This window comes from Poecilia reticulata, chromosome 7, assembly GCF_904066995.2.
Source record: "Poecilia reticulata chromosome 7, P_reticulata-male-v2, whole genome shotgun sequence".
NCBI classification, from domain to species: Eukaryota; Metazoa; Chordata; class Actinopteri; order Cyprinodontiformes; family Poeciliidae; genus Poecilia; species Poecilia reticulata.
In genome coordinates this window covers 6636051-6659606 of record NC_088836.1, presented here as the reverse complement: position 1 = coordinate 6659606, position 23556 = coordinate 6636051, and the positions used below count along the sequence as shown (strand labels likewise).

Genomic DNA, 23556 nt, shown 5'->3' with positions numbered 1-23556 from the left:
TACATCTCCATTCATCAGCTTGCAGTCGTCCTCCATCTCGTCAGCGCTGTCCTCATCCGACACGTCTCCCTCCTCTGCGTCCTCATCGATATTAGGAGGCAGCTTCTTGCCCTGCAACGGAAGTGGAAAATATATTTGAATAAACAGATGCAACCGTCTCAGGAGCTTTGAGACATTAAGTTAGAAGAGGGCAATGTTCGCGAAAGTGCAACACTGAGTTACTGTAGAGCACTGACTTTACTTAGCTTAGAGAGGATGCCAAAGGAGAAATGAAAAGGGTTGCAGTCATAGTGAAAAGTAAGTACACCCTGCTTCAAAGATGAAGCCAGCATGAAAAAAGCTTGTAGAACCAGACAGCTGCACTAATATCAAGTAGTCATTTACCATCTGATTGTATTATTCTGGACCTTCAGATAACTCTTCTGACAACAATGCTTCCATGGCCCGGTTTTAACCGTCTCTAAAGTGCCAAAAAGACTGCAGATTGCCTCGGATTTGAGTTGAAAATCTTTGTGTGCAAATGAATCCATGAACCAGCCCCAGCCTAACCTCTCCACCACCATGACAGCAATCTGAGGTCTTCATTCTTTTAGGTTTAGTTTCATTTTAACCAAATGTTTATGCTGGGATTTGAAGTCACTCAGGAGAACATCAGTTGTAAGGCTGTGAGCAGCAGCTGTGGTCAACTGTCCACTTCATCAATGGAGAACCTGGAGGTTGTGGTTCTGATGGACTCAAATAAATCCAGATATGTTATTTTGTCTTATAGAAATTCATTGCTAACATTATGATAAAGACTCAGATCAGCTGATTGTTTCACTATGCATATAACCATAATCATGAAATCCTGAGAAGACAAGGATGTTTGATTTTTCTCAGTTTTTCTATTTTAGCTGCAGTGAAAAGGGTTTAGTGAAGCATGCCGTCCTGGTCAGTGGCTGCTCTGATTTTGGATACTGGAACTCAAGCTTTGATTCTTTGCCTCTTCACTCTTCATCCAGATTCTATAATCTTGATTTCCAGAAATAAGGAATGTGGAGCAATGAGCAGCAGCCCAGTCCATTTTCCCCTCAGCCCTGCAGACGTCGTCTCTGGCTCAGAAATGGCTACATGTACAACTTATTTACTGCCTATTCTCCTCTAAGCTCTCGAATTGGCTTTTCTTCACAATCTCACAATTATTCTTGTTCCTTGCGCATCTTTTCCTTGACCTTCCACTGAACTTTCCATTAATGTTTGCATACAGCACTCTGAAATACCCAGCTTCTTCAACAATGACACTGTGCAGCTTACCCTCACTGTTCCAGTGACTGTCACAATAAGTGTGTAAATACATATTTACACAATTATTGTGTAAATAAGTATCAATCTCCTCATTTACACAAATTAACAAAAAAAAGTTTTAATAATACTTATATTTCTTAAGATGCACCTGTGTTTTCTCAACATGACACAAATGAACAGATGAGACGAGTTACAGTTTGGTTCAACTACACACAATCCCTCCGGGAGGAAATGTCCTTCCTAGAGCGAGGCAGGTTTCCTCTCCTCTCTCACACCATTTTCACACACTCTTCACACTGTAAAATGCCTTTGATTTTACAGTGTGAAGATCATTCTGCAGATAAAACGGAGGGCCTGTCATAACAGCCTGGGGGCCGAGTCTCCGAACTGAGAAGAATGTCAGTCATGGAGGTCATCTAAACTCTGTAGCATCTAAAACTCAGCCTACTCCATAAAACATCAAGACTCAGACTTCACCTTCACCAGGATCTTGCCCCTGAGAGATTCTGGAGACGGCAGTCTCCCAGACTCCCCCGCCTTGACGCTGGACACATCTAGTTTGTCCCCGAGGATCTCCACCAGGTACTGGGCCATCTTCTTTTGCTGAGGAACGCTGCAGTGGTTCTCTATGGACAGGATCACCGGGTAGCTGAGGAACGACAACGACAGGCTGGATGGGTGACAGTCAGCTAATGCTACCATGTGTAGCATAGTGATATTATGTAGAAGATGTTGGAAGAGCAAGAAAAAAATCAGCTTGATTCATTTAGACCACTTTAAACTCCATTTGTTTATTTGAACTACTTGTCTAAAAGATTTAAACTGGGGGGAAGTTATTGTTATAATATGGGAAATTTACAAGAAAATACTAAAATGGGAGAAAGAGGAGTAAAATGCTCAGGTCCCCCTTGAAAATGAGATCTGGATCTCAGTGGGGTTTACCTGGTTAAATAAAGGAAATAAAAAATAAATAAATAAATAAAAATACAGTCATTTCCCGAGCAAAACAGGATACTTCATGTAGTTTCCAGTATATTTTGGTTAAAGTTGGGCAAATTGTAATTTCCATCGCAATAAGTTATCAAGTTTAGAATCATTGCAACCAGAATATTAGAAATATTGCTATTAATTATTTTAGTAACAGATAATTGTATTTATTTTGACAACAATCTGCTTTAAAAAAACTTGACATTTTTTATTTAACCACTTAATCATTTTTATACAGTAATAGAAATACATAAACAAATGCATTTAAAAAAATGTTTAACTCACTTTTTAAATAAAATAAACATTTTATTGTCAATAATGAAGATTATAGACAAAGATGATTTTGTCAATTTTTTTAAATGGAATTTTTTTACATTCTGTATAGTTTTGGCTTCAGTTCTCTGTGTTGTTCTTGAAAATGGCTTTTTGTGTCTGTATACTCCAATTAATCATCCAATTAAAAGTATTTGCCATGTAAAGGTGAAAGTTTAAAAAGAAAGGATCCTCACAGAGTTTGGCTCCATTAAAATGAACATGAACGGCTTCATGTTGGTGAACTGAGGTCAGATTTTAAACACGTAGCATCCAAACCAAACATGAACTCCCTCATGTTACTGTGTTCACTGTGTGGAGGACTCAACCATGGATATGGAACACCAGTTTGTTCTTGCATATCAAAGCCCATCTATATGCAGCATTACCTCATCATTATGTGTTGAGTATTTCCAGTTATGAGACACATAAATAAACGTTGGCAGGATAAACTAGAATGGGCGCCTAATCTAAGGCAATGGGCAGAATAATCACATTTCACTGTAATCAACACCAACACACTTCATTAGTGCTGGATGGTGGTGCAGCTGCCTTGCAGCTAGGAAGACCTGTGCTTGCGTGGGTTTTCACCAGGGTACTCTTCCTCCCACAATCCCAAAATAAGACTGTCAGGTTATCTCTGTCTCTAAATTGCCATTAGCTTGGAGCGTGTGCATGGTGGTGTTGCCCTGCAATGGGTTGTCGACGTGTCAAGCAAATCATTGGAGAAAGTTTCCCCACCTGGCACATTGATAGTGACATAAAGTCAGTGGATAGACACATTTTAACCATCATCTCCAGACGGAGTCACACAGTCACTGTAGCGTCAGGTCAGTGTTTTGTAGGCGCAATTGAGTTAGAAGTGAGCACTTAGTTGGATTGTGGCTCTTAAATGTGTTTATTGCTTAGATTTAAATGTTGCTTCCAGAACCATTTGCTGGGGCAACTGAGGAATTACAGTGCTAAGGTGTTTTTAATGATTATGATAATCCGTATAAACTCTCAGCATCTGTATATTTCTTTCTGCTCTGACTCCAGTTGCAGTTGACCTGTTGAGAACCATGTGTTGTACACAACCGCATGCAACCTCTACTGTAACATTTCAGTTTATTGATATTGCTACAATCCATAACAAATGTATTCTGGCATGTTACAAAACAAATGGTTAATTCATTCCAACCATACTGTATCACATAATAGCGTTTAAATGCACGTGGCTTTAAAAGCTCAAGATGGGCCTTCAAACACCATTTAGTCACTAAACATGTTCATTCCATCATTTTCTCATTTCATAAAATAAAGATTCTCTCATCGGATTCATGTTTGCTCATGTCAGAGTGTTGATGGTGAATTTACACCATTGTGATGCATTTGGCATAATTTTGTTTACGACCAATGGGATTTATTTATGGGAACTGTCATGAGTGAAGTGAGATGCCCAAAGTGAAAGTTTTTAACTTGGATCACAACGCCACAATGAAAAACTAAAATCTACAAAATACATAAAGTTTAGTATTAATTTTATTTTATCATTATTAGAAGCTTAGGCCAACAAACTTGTAATTGTTCTTTTCCAAACTTTTATTCAACATCAAGGAAACTATTATGAAGACTGTTGTGTATTATTTGGGATTTAAAGCTGAATTATTGTTCAAAGATTTAATATTAGAAATAGGTGAACACTTGCTAACGTTTAATTTCTCAGTCAATGCAGCAGTGGAAACGTTTTTTTTGGGAGAAGGAAAGTTTTAACAAAATATAGCGATGTTAGAGAAATAGATTTGTTTTTAAATTATTCTATTTTCAACACAAAATAGTTATTCTAACCAAAAACGAAGACATTAATGGAAAAGAGTTTGGTCCATATTACAATGTTTCATAAACCTACGGTAAATAAGTTGGTCAAGCTCAAAGACTCAAAGCTTTCTATACGGTAAAAAGGTGGACAAATTAAACACCTTATTTAACCATTAATGACAGTTAATTTTTCTTTTTAACTTAACTTGTACAATAGTCATGTTATAACGGGCAACATGGCATCTAAAACTACTCTTAACAGTGTGGCAGTGATTTTTCTGACCACATCTTTTTCTATTCCACTAAAGGAGATAATTTGAAGTTGTGAAGGCACCAGTAACAACTTAATGCATGTGATAAATTGTTTTTCTAAATACATTATAAGCTAAGTATGCACTGAAAACGACTGAGCTAATATAATGGAAATCTAATTCAAACTGAGAATAAAGACACAGCATAAATGTTTAGATTGCAAATTTAAATTGATTATGAAGCAATGAAGAGATTAACTCGTGATTGGCCTTGATTGAATAAAACCTACAGGAAGAAACGTAAGTGGAGGGGAGAAAATACACAGTGAAAATACACAGTGCTGTGTATTTATAATGGCAGAATTGCATAGGAAGGCAACGGTCAGGTTAATGTCTGGATAAACAGCATTTCAAAAGATGAGGCATGGCAAATTACGAGTCTCAGACACAATACTGAGTACAGTGAGCAATTCTGATGTTACATTCACTGGTATATTTCCATCCCTGTCAGATGGAGGCTTTTTAGTCCAATCCTGTCTTGAATGGGCCTGTCTTTATTTAGCACCCCGGAAAATCCAACTCCTCTTTGAAGTGGAACCAGCCATTCACTCTGGGCCATTTTAGCCAATTATCTGTGGAATATGGAGTCCACAATCATCCTTTTCAAAAGCATATAGTAAGAGGTGAAGATGCACACAAAGGCAGTGCTTCGGTATCCTTTCCTTCAAGAAACAGGATCTAAAAATAGAGTTTGGCTCTGCGTGCATATCAATTTAATAATTACCTTTTGATGCAGAGTCAATAAAAATGAGCAAGGTGTCTGTGTGAAAGCTTTCATTTATCTGTGAACCCAAAGGTGGAGAATTTCATGGAGTTACAGGAGCATGTTTAGCATGGCTACATTCTGATACAAAAGCAGGGAAAACAATGAGTTACAGTAAAATAATAACTACAGTTTTCTCTGTTAAACTCCATCAGAATCTAACAAAATGCTATTTTTTAAGAATGATAAGAAAAAATATATGAATGAGGCATTAGGATGTCATCAAGGTGCAATTCAGATTTGTATTTTTTGAAAGCTTGTGGACAGTCTTTAATTCTGCTGCAGTAGAGGACTCTCGTAGAGTCTTTACCTTGATGAATACTTCATTATACAAGCCAGAGAGGGGAAAAGACCTAAAGCAGGTTCAGGCCATTTTTAAATAAGGGTTTGTACATAGCAGGTCTTGACGTTCAATTCAGATTATTTTGCTGAAATCCGATTTTTTTCTGTGTGGTTGTTCAGACAACTCATGAAGTTCAACCGCAATCACACTTCTATATGAAGGGTTTACGACCCAAAAGCAACCCACATGTGCGCATGCATCACACAGCAACGGACTGGATGGAGTCGTACATGGATCAATTCTAATGTTTGCTCAGAGCCGACAGCATTATCACATGATCATAAGGAAATGCAGGAAGCTAATATACAGAAAGCACAGGAAACAGCATGACCTTCCCAGATAAGAGGAATGTGCAAAGTGTGCTGGACAAGAGCAACGATCCGTCGGATAGTTTGTTCTGCATGTCACATTTGGCACAACATTTCACATTTCACATGTTGACTTCAGAACAAAACTTTCTTTAGGATAAAACTACAGAAAAAGGTCTTAGTAAACAGAAGTCTGAAATGTTTGTGTGAACCAACAGGAAACCTGTGAGAATAGAACCGTCTCTCCGTATTTCACTCTGTACTAAAGTCAGTTTAGTGCCGGAGGGTACAGAGCTGTTCTGGAAAAGCACTGTAGCCATTCAGCTGTGTTCCGGTGTCAGGTCAAAAACAAGTGGGACTTATGCATTGCTGCCTCAGGTCAACTACTAGTACTAATATTTATGAATAGTTATGCATTCCTCTGTATTTTATGTATTCAAACATTAGAAAGATCTATTCATAAATTGTTGTGCTGTCTTTTGTGACAGTTTGGCTTTACAAGTATCTGTCATTTTTACTATTGGTTTGCCAGATGGACTTTGAGATTAAAGCTGGGGGTAAATCTCTGGCTTTCCAAGATGAAATTTGGACTTGGTGTGAAGTTCAGACTGATTTTGAAACAATAATATTTGTATTTTTGAGTAAAAATGGAATGAAGCATGATTGGTAATATTGTGGCTTTACATGGGACAATATCAGTATGTAACTAAGCATCATCTCCAAAGAAATGGTAATGCATGAGTAAAAAACAGATTAGTACTTCAATAAAAGCATTAAAAATGAATAAAAGCAGATTTACAAATACATATTTTTAACAGATCAAAAATATAACAAACAGATACAAGAGGCTTCCAGAATCTGGGGGCCACAATCTCCTTTTGTTTTCATCTTAGTAGGTGGAACCATAAATAACTGCTGCACCACTTATGTCTAGGGGATGAATAATTATTAAATGACAGGTTTTATTCTGAGAAGTGTGGGATGGTTCCTGGTAATTTGAACAAAACGTCACCACAAGAGAGACAAAAACACCGACGCCCAGAAGCAAAGTGCATATGCAAGAAAAAGATGGCATGAGGAGATAAAGCCTGACTGCCTTTGTTGTTAACATAATGAAGCTTAATATGATTTGTTTCAGGAGGAACAAGCCATGTAAAAACTTTATTTATTTTTTTTTACTATTCCTATCCTGGTACATTTTTTACTAAATACTCAAAATGACAAAACACCCAAAAAGATCAGGCTGCTTTTAAACTAAGTCTAAAAGTTCAAAGTGGAGCAGCATTTATTCATAATCCTTCCAGTGCAGCATGGCCAACAAAAAGCAGCTCTGCGGTTGATCCGTTCAGAAAAAGCAGGACTAAAATGTAAAGGTGAGCTCACCGTAGCTATAAACAGAGATCATGGCCCCGGGGTGTCAGCAGTCGCTCATGGAGGAATGAATGAGTGAATGATTGAATTGTTCTCTAAGAATTGATATATCCACAAATATAAACTGTAATTAGCTCTTACATGGGAACACAAAATTCAATTGAAGTGCTAGATGTGGAAAAAAAAAAATATGCCGATGGGCTTTTTTCTGCAGCAACTTCTCCACCTTCATAATAGGTAAAATCTACCAGAATTGAATTTGAAATGATAAACACAGCTAGTATCCAGCTAGATGAACATTAACAGAGTTTTTTGCCATATTTATGAGGCAAGTCTAATGAGCTTCACACTAAAGGACGAGTTTAAGAAAAAATTACATGGGCTTGACACATGCAATATAATAAGTGAAGACAGTAAAGTGGAACAGATGCCATAACTAACTCGTACTTTCACGACTTCATGCCTGTGTGCTACATCTGATGCTAGGTATAAGCCAATAGTTCAGGAAGCTTACAGGCAGAATCCTAAAAACCGGATACAGATTTTTAGGATGTAGATGTTAGGATGTGAAAGCAGACACACATCTAAAATGTGCAGGACCAAAGTCGAGGACTGCTGACCGAAAACAAAGCTGAATATTTCCCTGGATGGCTGAAAGATGATCATTGTTCACAAAAGCTACCAGATAACAAAAACTAGAATTAAGAAAATATTTTTGTTAACTGAAATAATGAAAAAAAAAAAAGAGTCACGACCGACCGACCGACCGACCGACCGACCACTTCCGCTTATCCGGGGTCGAGTCGCGGGGGCAGCAGCTTCAGAAGGGAGGCCCAGACTTCCCTCTCCCCAGCCACTTCTTCCAGCTCCTCCGGGAGAACCCCAAGGCGTTCCCAGGCCAGCCGAGGGACATAGTCCCTCCAGCCCGGAACACCTCACCAGGGAGGCATCCAGGGGGCATCCTTACCAGATGCCCGAGCCACCTCAACTGGCTCCTCTCGACGTGGAGAAGCAGCGGCTCTACTCTGAGTCCCTCCCGGATGACCGAGCTTCTCACCCTATCTCTAAGGGAGAGCCCAGCCACCCTGCGGAGGAAACCCATTTCGGCCGCTTGTATCCGTGATCTCGTTCTTTTGGTCATGACCCAAAGCTCATGACCATAGGTGAGGGTGGGAACGTAGATCGACCGGTAAATCGAGAGCTTCGCTTTTTGACTCAGCTCTCTCTTCACCATGACGGACCGGTACAGCCCCCGCTTCACGGCAGACGCTGCCCCAATCCGCCTGTCAATCTCCCGCTCCCTTCTTCCCTCATGCGTGAATAAGATCCCCAGATACTTAAACTCCTCCACTTGAGGCAGGACGACCCCCCTGACCCGGAGAAGGCACTCTACCCTTTTCTGGCTCAAGACCATGGCCTCGGATTTGGAGGCACTGAGCCTCATCCCGGCCGCTTCACACTCGGCTGCGAACCGCTCCGGCGAGAGCTGCAGATCACAATCTGATGAAGCCAACAGGACCACATCATCTGCAAAAAGCAGATATGCGATCCTAAGGCCACCAAAACGGATCCCCTCAACACCTCGGCTGCGCCTAGAAATTCTGTTCATGAAGGTAATGAACAGAATCGGTGACAAAGGGCAGCCTTGGCGGAGTCCAACTCCAATGTCCATGCGATATTGCAGAGTCGCGTGAGCCAACACAACCCTACGACATCCAGAGCCTTAAAGAACTCTGGGCGGATCTCATCCACCTCCGGGGCCCTGCCACCGAGGAGCTTTTTGACCACCACAGCGACCTCAGCACCAGAGATTGGAGAGCCCCACCCAGAGTCCCCAGACTCAGCTTCCTCAACAGAAGGTATTTTGGTGGGATTAGCTTCTGCAGCAGAGGATCTGACTGCCAGGGTCCCCTCCCTCGGCTGCTGCCCGTAACACAAATTATTACTAAATTTAGATAAAAAAAATTTTGTTTTTGTGTCTCATTAGTATGAAGTCTGGTGTCTCTTGCGGTTTTGCTTGTTTTACTGCGTTATGCCAGCAGATGGCAGGTAAGTAAGTGAAGTCGTCTTTCTTGGTCTGTCAGCAGCTAGCCTCCTGTCAAGAAGAGTTGGGAGAAAGCACCAGAATCCAGTGTGGGATTACAGTGAATATAACTGCGTTTTGGAGAAAAATAGTTATATAGTTATAAAAGCAGGAGTCTTGTAGTGGAACCAGATCAAATTTGTGGAAAATTACAACTTTCATTACAAAAAAAGAAACTAACATAAACAGCGTTGAAAAGATGTTTGCTAATTACTTTAGAATCACATATTTACTCATTGCATCGTTACATTTGTTGCCTTTGTTTTGTCTATCTTCTGCCCAGCTTTTGATACCGATCTATATTAATTTATCCATGTTACTCATTACATCAAGACAAACACATTTCTAACACTATTAGAAACTAAAACTAAGGATTTTCAAAATGCAAAAAGAAAAAATAAAGCTAATCCAAACTGAAAAAAAACTGTGGTTGGCTGTTTTAACCTTCTATAAAAAGTTCATCTCACGTTTTGATCAGAGGAAATCAGATGTGAAACATTTGGGGAGAAATCCCTCAGTTCCCTTTAAGCACTGAAATATTAACTGACAGCACCGATGTCTCCCGATAAACATGATCAGTGGCAGACGGTCACGCTTCACGCTTTGTTAAGTTACCATTACCAGAACATGAGGAAATGACACGGTGAGCTGCTGAAGTGCTCCAACTGCCTCAAAGTGGATTTACGGGCCAGACGATGAAACGAGAGGAGACTAGAGAGTTTCAACGTACTCTGTCTTGATGAAGGCGTACTTGTTGATCGTCTCGATGACGTCTTTGAAGAGGATCTTGGAGGTCAGGGTGTAACCATGGTGTACGATGGGCTCTCCATCCTGGCCGTCCCAGCAATCAACTGCGGGAAAATGGAGCACACAGAGCAGAAGAGCTTATGATAGAGTAAGAGGGATTTATGCAAATAATGCCATTATTTGCATAAATAAGACTGTTTTCTTCCTAAGCTGACAAAACATGAGTGAAAGAAGGCGTCTGATTGTGACAAGTCTGTAAAGGGATGAAAACAACAAGAGGAGAAAAAGGATCAAAGCGTTTGGTTGATTTTAGTTTTGGTGAAGTCAAGACATCATAACCCAAAACCTTTTTATCTTCAGGTACTCCGTTAACCGCAGCTTTTTATTTGCTCCTGCAAACCTGGTCAGCTGACATGTGAAAAACTGCTTCTCTTCGCTTGTTTGCCCAGTACTGAAAGTAAGATCATTTAGCTGCTTTAACAGAGAAATTAAAGTTAAGATCTTGTTTGCCAAGTTCTGAACAAGTCTAGGTTGGTTGAAGACATCTTCAGTTATCAGACCTGCTGCTTACTTCCATCATCATACCTTTGTAAGTGAAAGGATGAATTATTGGCAGATCATCTAAATGAACAGACTATTACTCTGGCAATGAAGAGATAATGTTATGGAAAATAAAGCATTGTGCTGGGTTTCTTTAGTTTAAGCATGTCCAAAGTCCGGCCCGGGGGCCAAATGCGGCCCGTGGTCAAATTTCATCCGGCCCGCAGCCTTTGTCATAAAATTAATAACGTCTGGCCCGCACGTAGAATTAATATATCGGGCAGCAGTACTGTTACCTGCATATGGCATAGCTTACACACTAAATGCTGTTCCTCATTTACCCACTAGAGGGCAGCAGTCCGTGTGACTCTTTCCCCATAATTTTCTAAAATGGCGACTATCAACAAAAAAAAAGGAAAGTTGACTGCGAGGGCCGACGGTTCAAGGATGGGTGGAAATTAGACTATTTCTTCACTGACATACGCAACAACAGTGTCTGCCTCATTTGTAAAGAGACTGTGGCTGTTTTTAAAGAGTTCAATGTGAAGCGACATTACCAAACAAGACATGCTGACATATACGACAAGATCACAGGGAAGGAACGCAGCGAGAAAACAGAAGCAACTTGAAGCTAGTTTACTCTCACAGCAGCGACATTTTGCAAGAGCCTGAGAGTCAAATGAGGCTAGTTACAAGGTAGCCGAGCAGATCGCAAAGCATTGCAAACCTTTCAACGAGGATGTATTTATCAAAGACGGCGTGATGACTATGGTGAAGAAAATCTGTCCTGAGAAGCTGCAAGAGTTTGCCAAAGTCTGCCTGGCACGTAACACTGTGGCACGCAGGGTTGAAGAAGTGTCATCAGACATCAAGATAATTGGGAGTCAGAGGAAAGGAGTTTGACTTTTTTTCGCTAGCTTGCGAGGAAAGCACAGACGCCTCTGACACTGCTCAGTTACATATTTGTTTGAGAGGAGTGGACAACGAAATGAATGTTACCAAAGAGCTACTTAACCTCAAGAGCCTGAAAAACCAAACGAGAGGAACAGATTTATTCTCTTCTGTTTGCTCTGCCGTGGATGATATGAAACTCCCGTGGAATAAAATTTCTGGGATTATTACAGACGGCGCACCATCCATGACTGGCGAACGAAGTGGATTAGCAACACTAATAAGCAACAAAGTAAGTGAAGAAGGGGGTAAAGCTGTAAAACTCCATTGTATCATTCATCAGCAAGTTCTGTGTGCTAAACATCTCCAATACGAACATGTTGTGGAACCGTTTGGGTCGACGTATTTGTGTGAGAAGACATTCTCGGTTATGAACTTAAATAAGAGCCGTGTGAGGACACGGCTAACGGACTCTCACTTACGAGACATCTTGCCGATCAATACCACTGCCTTTGCGCCAGACCTGGCCTATGTGCTGCAGTCCAGATCTCAGTGTCACCCATCACGTTAATGCAGACAAGTTATTTGTCATTTACAATAAGTCTCTGAATAAATTTTGTTTTTTAAGATCAAAATCTGTCATAAATTCAGACAAGTTTTCAGTTTTCACTCCAGAATAATAAACTTTTAAAAATTTAATCAACATTTATAGTTACTAATGTCAAATGAGCCCTGCACTTGTTGATATGACTATTACTTGCTCATTTCTGTTATTTTGTTTAAAGATTCTGTAAATATTGAACTGCCATGGTGAAATATTTTTTTATGTCCATCCATCTTCTTACACCCTTGTCCCTTAGTGGGGTCGGGAGGGTTGCTGGTGCCTATCTCCAGCTAGCGTGCCGGGCAAGAGGTGGGGTCACCCTGGACAGGTCACCCGTCTGTCGCAGGGCAACACAGAGACACACAGGACAAACAACCATCCACACACACACTCACACCTAGGGGTAATTTGGAGAGGCCAATTAACCTGACAGTCATGTTTTTGGACTGTGGGAAGAAACCGGAGTACCAGGAGAAAACCCACGCATGCACAGGGAGAACATGCAAACTCCATGCAGAAAGACCCGGGGCCGGGAATTGAACCCAGAACTTTCTTGCTGCAAGGCAACAGCTCACTGTGCAGCCGTTTTTTATGTTTCAAATGTAATTTGCACTCAAGAGTACAATTACTTCTGTTTAACCGTTAGAAAAAAGTTAGTGTTAAAAAAGTGAAGTGATTATTCAATTGCATATGATATGCATGTTTCAAATGAACCAAAAGACATGCTTAAGATCGCTGAAATTAAAATAAAAAAGCAAATGTGAAACACAGAATGGCTTGCTGAAATTTGTTTAAATGTATTGCTGTTCTATGTAAAGGAAATCCACTAAGGTCGACCCCCTTACATTTTTAACACACCAAATCTGGCCCCCTTTGCAAAAAGTTTGGACACCCCTGATACAACTGAAGCCATTTGATTGACTTGCAATTTAAACCCACTGAGTTTAATTTAGATTTCATTTAAATATAATTTCAGTAGGACTTAACAGCCCCTTTTTAGTAGAGCTGCTTCAAATGTAGTACTCAAATATCAGGTGAAATTTGGTGAAGACATTCGGTGGAAATGTTCGTAGTTGACGTTTTTGAGCATGGGAATGGTTCCACGCTTAAAATAAAGGAGCTTTTAGGCCGGGGTGGTAACAAAACGTACAGCTTTCATGTAACGTTTTGCTATTCAGAAAAAATTATTGAAATTTGATTTATTGCCGATTTACTCTTAGAATTTAGTTTCTTCTCGTTCAAGTTCTCAATTTAGCATTTTCCACCAATCTGAACAACAATTACAAAGCAATTTCCTCACTGGAGACAGAGACACCTAATGATTTCCATTTGGATTAAATATTAAACATTTAGATAAGATAAAATGTCACTTTGCAGAGACACTCCATTAGTTCCAATCAGACTGTTTCACATAAAACGAGTCAATATGGCCTCCATCAGTGCATCAATATACATTTAGAGCACCACACTGCAATGTTTCGAAGCATAAGGGCTGCTTTGCTTCCCCATTACAAAATAAAATATTTCTTAATCTGAAACATAAGCTATAAATGGCTTTATGCTCAAAGTTTGTCTATTTTCTTCACGATTTTTAACCTGGATAAAACAGACTGGTTTAACAGGTAACGGTGCACACGCACTGCCTCAAACAGAGAAAACGTCAAAAGATGCAGAAACTATTCAATGTTTTATTAAAACCTGGGAGAGGAGAACCATCGTCTTCCAGCAGATGGAGCTGCTTAAAACAAACCTGAGACGTATTTATATGAACAGCTCCTCTAACTTTAACTTTATGAGTGGGACTGAGTGTTGGTAGATACAGATGTAAAGTGGGTGGGGGTTCAATTATAGATCTGCCTTCAACCTGCTACAAAGACAAATTAAGCTCCAAATGCTCACTAGACACAACACTCTTTGTTCTTCTAGTCCAACGCATTTGGAAGACAACAACAAGGAACATTCCCACACACCACACTTCCACTGAATGGAGGCAGACTGTGGGGGAGATAAATGCTAAATACTCTGCATTTAGACTACAGTATTTGAGTCTCTAACAATCACAAGCACTCTGGCAACATAATGTTTGCAGATTAATTATCTGATTTACTGAAACACAGCTCTCATTTTACAACGAGTCTGTTGCCATAACATTCTAGATTTTGTTGATGCAATAAAACTCACATCTTCATTCCATAACAAACGTCAAAGAAAAAAAAGAAAAACATTTTAACTGGATAATTTCGAATGAAAATGTGAGTTAATTACAATCTGAAATATTATCCCTATGTTACGTTTTCCAGCCAAACAGACCCATAACCAGAAGCAAATCTTCTCTCCTGCTTGCTGCAGAAATAATAAATTATTATTATTATTATTATTATTACTGTTATGAGAGTCACCTTCCACACAGCGACAGCCTGCCTGCAGCACCCAGGCGTACATATCCACCCTGGACTGGGACATCAGCTGGTCTCCCATCAGGTAGGTGTTGTGCGATGAGGCGATGAAGTAGTTGCACAACGGCTGGGTCATGTCCTGGTTCACGTTGTAGTGCTCTGGGTTGAAAATGTCCCCAGCTGGACTGCGCATGTAGTTTGTAAAACCTACAACAAAATCAAATTGTTTCGACTGAACTCTGTTTGTAAATGTTGAAAAGTTCTACAGGCAGGTGCACAAATTATTATCATGGACTTTAACGTCACTTTTCAATATTTTCAAGGTGAACTTTTAATAGGAACACCTTACAGACACAGCTGTCACAGATGCTGCCCTACAGTTTTATAGTTCATAATAAAGTTATTTTACCAAATTATTTAACAATAGACCAATAACCAGTGCTGTAAAAACAGAGCCAATGTGAGTTTCCAAAGCCAGAAAAACCACATCTTATCTTTTAAAACATCTTTTCTGTCTGGTTTCTGAAATTCTGCATGTGATCTCAGTGTAATGTTTATATTTAAAGGCTGCACCAGCATGTAAATGACGTAAAAATCCTGACCAGCCTTTCCAATCCCATCATCTGAAGAAAGCAGCTGTGAATAGAGTTCAGTAAGACGATGCCCTCTACTCTCTCATTTAACACAGAAGGGAAACATTATAGATCATTTTACTTACAAGACCTTTTTCCTATGAACTTTTTCATTAACACGAAGGAATTACTGACTTAAAACATAGTCATATATCTTGTTGAAAAGTAACTTGTAAGTTAGTTTTGTCTTATTTCAAGCATGTGTGAAACTGTTATATATATATATATATATATATATAAAACGTAAATTAGAACCAAACCTAAAACAAAATAACTACATGTAAAATTCATGTATATTTACCATCAATTCCCAAAACGCCTTGCTTTTGATTTTCAGAGCACGGCTCAAACTTGTTGATGATCTCCAAGCAGTGGTCCTTGGTCACCTTTGTCATCTGCAAAACGAGGAAACGCCATCTCTAAAAGATCTATTATACTTTTGTTTCCCAAAAAAATAGACCGCTTTTTAAAGAATAAATGAAGTTGTCTAAGGTGCATCCATGTCATTGTTCTATCCATCCTGACTGGTGAAAAAAAAAAAACAGTCGGCCTGGTGCCTGGGAGCTGCTGTTTGAAGCTGGTGATCATTAAAGAGGAGTGGCCAGTCGTCTGACAGCTCAGCTCATGTGTCACTTTGTCAGTGTCAGGTTTATTTATATGGCACTTTTAAAAATGGGTTAAAACTGTGCCAAAGTGTTATACAAAGACAATAACACAATAAAATAAGTGGACAAAAAGAAAATAAAACTAAAACATTGCAACAGTAAAGTTGCAGTATTGGGTCTCAAATAAACACCAACAAATAAAAATAAGTTTTGAAAAGTGATTTAGACTTTTTGACCATCAATGTGGTTCCATCACAAACAACATTCATTCTATCATAGAGCTCTCAGTAATTTAGTGAAAATAAGCCCATGCGCATTATTACTACAATCTGCATCAAAGGCCTGCCAACTTTAACTTTTGATGATGGCACTCAACTAAATGTAATGTTCATTACTAGACTGTGATTTTTTTATGACTCTTTGTTTTTGTGTTTTTATGACATAAGGCACTTTGAACTGCCTTTTTGCTAAAATATGCTATACAAATAAACTTGATTGGTTGAATGGTTAATTGATTTAGCCCCTGAGATGCTGAGAGCTTTCTGAATTTAGAAAGAAAGTGACCTGTATAATAACAGGTAAGACTGCTAAAGATGCTGGTTGTTCAGAGTGTCCCACAGAGGAAGCTGCAGCTTTAAGAGGACGGTCAAGCAAAAACACTTTGAATAATTTGGTGTTGGGATGTTGCTTGGTGCTGGTCCACAGGGTCCACAGTCAACACCACCATCAAGTTGGATAATTTAGAGTTACCTATGCTTCCTTCTGCTTGACAAACAATATGCAGATGCTGATTTCATTTTCCAGCAGGACTTGGTACCAGCCCACAGTGCTAAAGCTACCAACAGCTGCTTCAGTGATCATGGTGTTCCTGTACTTGATTGGCCAGCAGACTGGCGTGATATGAACCCCACAGAGAGAAGTCGTCAGTCTGTTGTCAAGAGGTAGATGAGAGACCCCAAACCCAACAAGGCAGATGAAGGCAACAGATCAAAGCAATCTGGCCTTCCTGAGTACCTACGCAGAGCCACAGGCTGATCACTTCTCCGCCACGCCACACTGACGGAATAATTCATGCAAAAGGAGTATTCAGTTCATTTAAAATGTAAAGGCGCTGTGAAATATAATATCCCTTTGTGTGTGATGACCCTATACAATACACCAGCTTCACTTTCTGAAATGACTTTTCCAAGACAGTCAGATTTTCTCTGATGTCCCTGTACATAAGGAGGCCTTTGTGTACTCATTTACAGCTACTGTCCATCAATATTGTAAGAAATTAGCTAGCTTTTCATTACCACAGTGAAAGTACACGTTTACCTTTTGCTCATTCTCCAGGAAGCGAGTGATGTCATCTGTGTCCAGGTGGTCTTTGTGGTTGCTGTAGGTGAGCATAAGCAGGTACAGATCTCTGCGGGTCGACATCATCTTGTAGAAGGAGCAGAACTCCTCGAAACCCAAAGTTCCCTGTTTGTCATCCGTGTCAGCCTCCTATAGAAATCATACAGAGAAGTTGTTATCCCACCAGTTTAACACCCCAACTAACGTTTTATCTCCATATATCTACAACACAGTATGGCATATCTGCTGGAGTGATCCCAAAATATACAGTTGATTTCCTATTAGATTTCCCAACAAAACTTCAACAGTTTTAAGTAATTTCAAAGTTAATCTAAGTTATAAATTAATTCAAAAAACAAACAAAAAAACAAGAAAAACTGTAAAACAAAACTCAGTACATACTCATGATCTATTCTACATTCCCAGTCTGCTAATCTTAACTGCTCAAGCAGAAGACAACTGGACATCTCTTGTTTTTTATCTGAAAATGCTTCTTCAGTTCTGAACATGGTTAGAAGTACCAGATGTCTAAGTTGCAGTTGGAACAATCAGACCAAGAGGCCCAATAGTTACCCCAGACGGGCACTTGTAAACCACTGGCCCTACCAGTGTTTAGACCCCACAAGATGCTCACCCAAACATTGAGCATTTTACTCAGCTCAACGTTTAGGTGGTCGGATGGTCAACGGTAACATGTGAGTTGTTTTGGTGGGTGTGAATTTCTGAAAAAGCACATGGAGAGATGAGTGGGGGCTGCAGAGTACCTCTGTGTAGTGTTTCTTTTTCATGTTTAACATTAGATGGCTTCCTTCACTCCACTCTCTTGATCCCCCTCTCTTCCTGTGTGGGGATCTATTCGATTCGATGCTGAGGAGAATTGATTACTGGCAGGTTATTTTGGTAAGACTCAAAAAGGAAGTTTTCTCCACTTATCCCATCTATTCCCTGACTTGATATCAGTAGTTTTCTTAGGAATTTTTAGACTATAATCATAAGCAACAGATTATTCTACACTACTGTTCATGTGATCCTGCCCATAAAGGGTCCATATGCCAAACTGCACTGGAGGCAGCCACATACTGGACACTGCTGACGTCTGTGCCAGCAGGAGTTTGGCCTCTGCGTAGCACTGAGTGGTTAAAAAAAGAACAACACTGATCCAAGAGCAGCAGATACTATGTGTACTCTGACATGGCAACTCCTGTAGACCCTGAGCAGGATTGCGGAGGAGTTTCATTAGCTGAGGGCTTTAGTTGTAGTTTACATAAAATGTATACATTATACAACAATTTTAAAGAAGACTCCAAAAATGGTCTTTACATACTTTTCCTGGTGGGCAAAAACCTTCCAACAAGACACAAAATTTCTTTTCGATAGAAATGGAGAGACTGGACAACAGTACAGCTGAGATATTTGCACAGCTTGGAGCACATCGCACATAGACGCTGCTAAGTTGTGACAGTCCAATAACAAAGTGACAAGCACAGTCCAAGTAGATATTTTCCAAGAGTTAACAGAGATGCTGCACTCTTGCTTTGTTCTATTCTGTAATATGGGCAAAAAGCAGTCAGAAGTTGCACTAAAAGGGATGAAAGGCATAAAAATGTGTTCATTTGCATACATATTTACAATTATTGTCACACAGGACACATCATGGAGCCAGCAGGATAACAAAGCAGTGGAAGCGCATCTGGGGAACACCAACAAAGCTTCTGAGCTTTTTTGCTTCCACCATGTTTTATGCATGAACTTAAGTGCTAAGAAGGCTTGTTCTTTGGGGGAGTTGACAGAGGTAATAATTCACCACTTAGCAGAGCTGCTGCTGCCTACAAAGTTTAACTGTCCCTTGTACATCTAAGTGCTGCAATACCACGTTTCAATTGGTCACTACAACAGGGCACACAACACGGAAAATCATCATGGTCACCTAGGTGATGAATTTGACCAGGTTTATTGAATTCTTCTGATATAACTTAAAGTAGATCCTTGAACTATTGATATGTCTATCAGGATGCAATGACTCCAATATCCTTTTTCTGTTAGTCAGTAATTAGTTACTTATCACGGAGCAGGAAGTGAAAGTCTTAGGTTTTGAGTTTTATAGAATACACTCAAAACAGACCCGGTTCTACTGGTATCAAAGGCTCTGGTACCACAGAACTTTATCACAACATTCCTACGGTTTAAAATCCTTCAATCTCCAGATAAAGTGGCAAACTGACCAGTTTCCTCCACCAGTAATGAGCAGAGCAGCACTGTTCTCGCACACCTATTCCTGAGCACAGTGCTCCTACACATGTTCCTTCCTTACAGCACATGTGTGCAGTATGCCTTTTAAAAACGGGGATAATACTCTGCACAATATGGCCTCTTAAAAACTGCTTGTTCATGTAAATTCAGCAGGGGCTTTCCTAGATTCCCACTGTTTCAGCTGAAATAGTCACACTACTTGCAACTGAAGCAGAATTTAAGAAAACCTGAACTAGGAATAGCTGACTTTTACTCACCAGGCCTCCATCAGTCAAAATCGTACATTTTGCCAATAATATCACTATTGCTGTAAAATACAATTATATTTTAGCAGTATAAAGAATTGTAGTTGCTCTTGTGTTTTAAATAAAAAGTACATAAATGTTGCCTCTTTGTTTTATAGGTCCAGTGTTATGCTTCCTTGAACAAGCTAAATAGGTCTGTGGCCTACAAAACATGTTCATTACTTTTAATACACAGTATCATTCTCAGACATTTGAGATTTCAACTGATCAGTTCTGCCTATTTTGAGCTCATTTAGGAATGCGCTGCTACATAGTCGTGCTACGTCACGACTATGTAAATAAGTTACTGTTGGTCTCGCACTCCTAACTCAGTGTTTACATTAGCACCTCAGACGTGTGAAAAAGGCTACAAACACATGAACAGTGGCACAAACACACATCTTTGACCCTGAAGCAAAAGAAGAAGAGCATCCTGAATAACCATCAACCCATAACCGCTGAAGGATTAAATGCTGTGGCTCTGAAACATATTTATATCATTATTAATTCACAGTCTGAGGATTCTGCTTCAATGTGATGTGATGTGAAGTCCAGCAGCTGACATCAGAACAATAATTCAGCACACAAAACGTTTTTTTCCCCTGAAAATGCAACCTTTTTTAAAATATACACTTGTGAGGTTAGAGGAGAAGCACTTCTCTCAACATGCAAAAAAAAACTAAAAAAAAAAAAAACTCAGTGTTGGCAATGTCCGAGCGTCTGGCATGTTTTCACAAACTCTGCATCTTCTCAATGTAGACCATCACCTTCAGTTTACTATAATTTCGACAATAAATGCGCAGATATTGTGAGTAATGTAACATGAGACATAGGACTAGCAGAGACCATCATTCAGCGTTAGTTCGTACTAAATGTCAAATCATGTTAGTGCCCAACAACAATACAAAACACACAAGACGTGCTTACATCACAAACATCTGCAGAATCGTGAAGAACAGTAGGAACACAACCTTCCTTCAGTTCAAGTATTTTGGTAAATCCTGCTGTGTAAACTACAACTTTCTTTGGCCATCGCAAGCAAAAATAAAATAAAGCCACACGGCTCTGTTCCCTGTGACTGGGAGAAAATTGGCACATGCTCTGTACAGCAGCCGATAACAAAATATTTTTCTTTTCCAGCAGCCATTGTGCAGCAGTAACTTAACATCTTCTTGTAATGAAGTGGATGTAACTGCACTTGGGTTGCCAGGTGAGCGGTTGGGATTGGCTTGGGGTTACTAGATAATAAAATTTTCATGCAACAATTTTGAGATTTTAGAAACATGCAAAAAGTGAATTTTGCATTATAGTGCACCTTTAATGTGGTTAACTAATGAGAACAATGAAGGAAATTGAAGAGAGGAATATGTGAGGGGAATTACCACCAGGATTATCATATATCTAAGCAACATTCTAATCTCAAATTAGCCTAACACTGCTCAGCTCTGATGTAAAGCTACTTTTACATCCATTAAATCAGATCACAAAGTAACTGGATTGATACCTTTTTCAATCCTATTTTAGATTTCTTGCATTGCATATGGTTGCATATTAGTTCACATTATGGCAGAACCAATGTACAGATAGGTAAAGACTAATAAGGCTAAGCCAAGAAAGTGGCCTAGTGACTGCAAGCACACAAATCTGCATTAATGTCCACACACACACACACACACACACACACACACACACACACACACACACACACACACACACACACACACACACACACACACACGCACACACGCACACACGCACACACGCACACACGCACACAGAGCCAGATTGGTGCCCAGTGCGTTTACGCCGCATTACAGAGCAGGCCATCTGTGTCCCAGGAGCAGCATATGGAGAACATACTCAGGACACTGGTCTTAGGGGAAGCCAACTGGCTGCCTGCTCTGGAGGAAGAGGGCTAAAACAACATGTTTAACAGGTCAACATGCTAATCCCTGTGCTGCGTGTCAGTCAACATCTGCAGCAGTCAGTGTCTTCACTGATCATTCACAATCTGCCAGGAAGGAACTACTTATAGCAGTTAAAGTCACTAAATAAGCCCCTTGATGTTAGAAGTCAGTCACTAGAGTCCACCGCTACTGCAGCTTCAAAGCTGCAGTATCCTTTAAGAAATAGACAAGATATTCAAACAAAAATAAAGAATTATTTAGTAAGGCTGACTATGTTTAAGGTCCTACACTCAGGAATGTAGTGTCTCTCCAGGGGAAAGTCTGCAGTCATTGAAGAACTGCAAAAAAGGCATTTGTTTCAGAAAACAGATACCTGCTATTATTGTTAATATGAAGAACCAAAACTAAAAAAAAAAGTGAAATGTATATATTTTGTTTTTGTTTTTCTTTTTCCTTACACGTGTTGTCATCAAGAAATGAAAATGCATATTGTTTTTTCTTTTCCTTATACAGTACATAGGTTTGTCAAGAAATGCATAGATTTTATTTGGTCTTTTTTACTTTACATGCATGCATTTTGATTAAAAGTAGAACTACTAACCAACTTCAGCGGCCGCTTCACTTAAACCATCTAAAACCTGACAGAGTGGACCTCTGCTAACTGAAACACGTCCTGTCCAAGCATCAACAAGGAAAACAATAAAGTCAGGAGTTACAGCGTTAGTTTCTAAATAAAAAAAAAGTTGCTAAGCTCATATTTAGGAGTCATCACAATAATTACCGTTTTTTTCTGATTTGTTTTTTGAGTAAAGAAAACCTGAAGATAAGAATGTAAAAGTGAATTATTTCTATCAAAGCAACAGGGATAAAGGGACAGTTAAAAAAAACATCAATTTACAATTTTATGATTAAGAAAGTATGCAGTCCAATGTTTGTCAGATTATTGGTACTTTTAGACAACAACCAACTTTAAGCTGATACTAAACAAGTATTAAGTCAGCACTTCTGCATTAAAATGTGCTTTATTGATCTGATGTATTCTATTCTTAAATACTGTGCTTCAATTGGTTTTGGGTTTAAACTAAAAATGACCATAATAAAACAGAGATGAAGGCTTGTGCACATCAGTGCAAGTGTACTAAAACTAGAAAACCAAGAAATTTAGAGTCCACTTTCATCAGTACCTTGAACATCTGTTTGACCTTTTGTCGAGGCAGGTTGACGTTGAGTTTATGCAGAAGCTGAAGAACCTCGTTGATGCTTAAACTCCCATCGCCGTTTTTATCAGCCTCAGTGAACGTCTGCTTCAGCCATGTGACAAAACTCTGGTTAAGGAAAGCTGAACAAAAAATGTGATGCATTGATTTGAAGAACAGCACAAAATGTTCCTCCAGTGTATAATAATAATGTGGGACAGAGCCTCATCAGTGTTGTAACATCTCTAACTGATGACTTGGTGAAGGATATTGGTCGCGGGTGCGTTGCCTCTTCGCCAAGCTGTCCTCGTCACTGATCCCGGCCATCAGGTACTTGAGGCCAGTGATCCAGGTCCGGGCTTCCTCTCCTGTTCCAGATACCAGGTCCAGGGACTCCATGTGTTCTCCGTAATACAGACTGAAGCAGCAGTTTGGGTCAAAGCTGCCATCTGCATACCGCTGGAAGATCTCAGATTGCTTTCCCTCACAGACCTCGCGGATGGAGTCAATGGAGACTGAGAAAACAGGAAGTTCATTTAACTGAAAAAGATAACCTCAATACAAAACCAATATTTAAAAAAAAAAGAAGACACTTGTATCGAAACAA

General features: G+C 39.6%; 1 protein-coding gene across 1 annotated transcript in view; it reads right to left on the bottom strand.

Annotated features, from left to right (window-relative positions):
• Positions 1-23556, bottom strand: part of plch2a (phospholipase C, eta 2a) — a 50331-nt gene that overhangs the window by 14925 nt on the left and 11850 nt on the right. Inside the window, exons 3-10 of the mRNA XM_081608698.1 lie at positions 23221-23464; positions 22938-23067; positions 17292-17462; positions 15671-15764; positions 14741-14944; positions 10290-10410; positions 1762-1933; positions 4-111 (exon numbers count right to left, since the gene is read on the bottom strand). Of these exons, the coding sequence (XP_081464824.1) occupies positions 4-111; positions 1762-1933; positions 10290-10410; positions 14741-14944; positions 15671-15764; positions 17292-17462; positions 22938-23067; positions 23221-23464 (1244 nt within the window). The remainder of the gene's footprint in view (positions 1-3; positions 112-1761; positions 1934-10289; positions 10411-14740; positions 14945-15670; positions 15765-17291; positions 17463-22937; positions 23068-23220; positions 23465-23556) is intronic.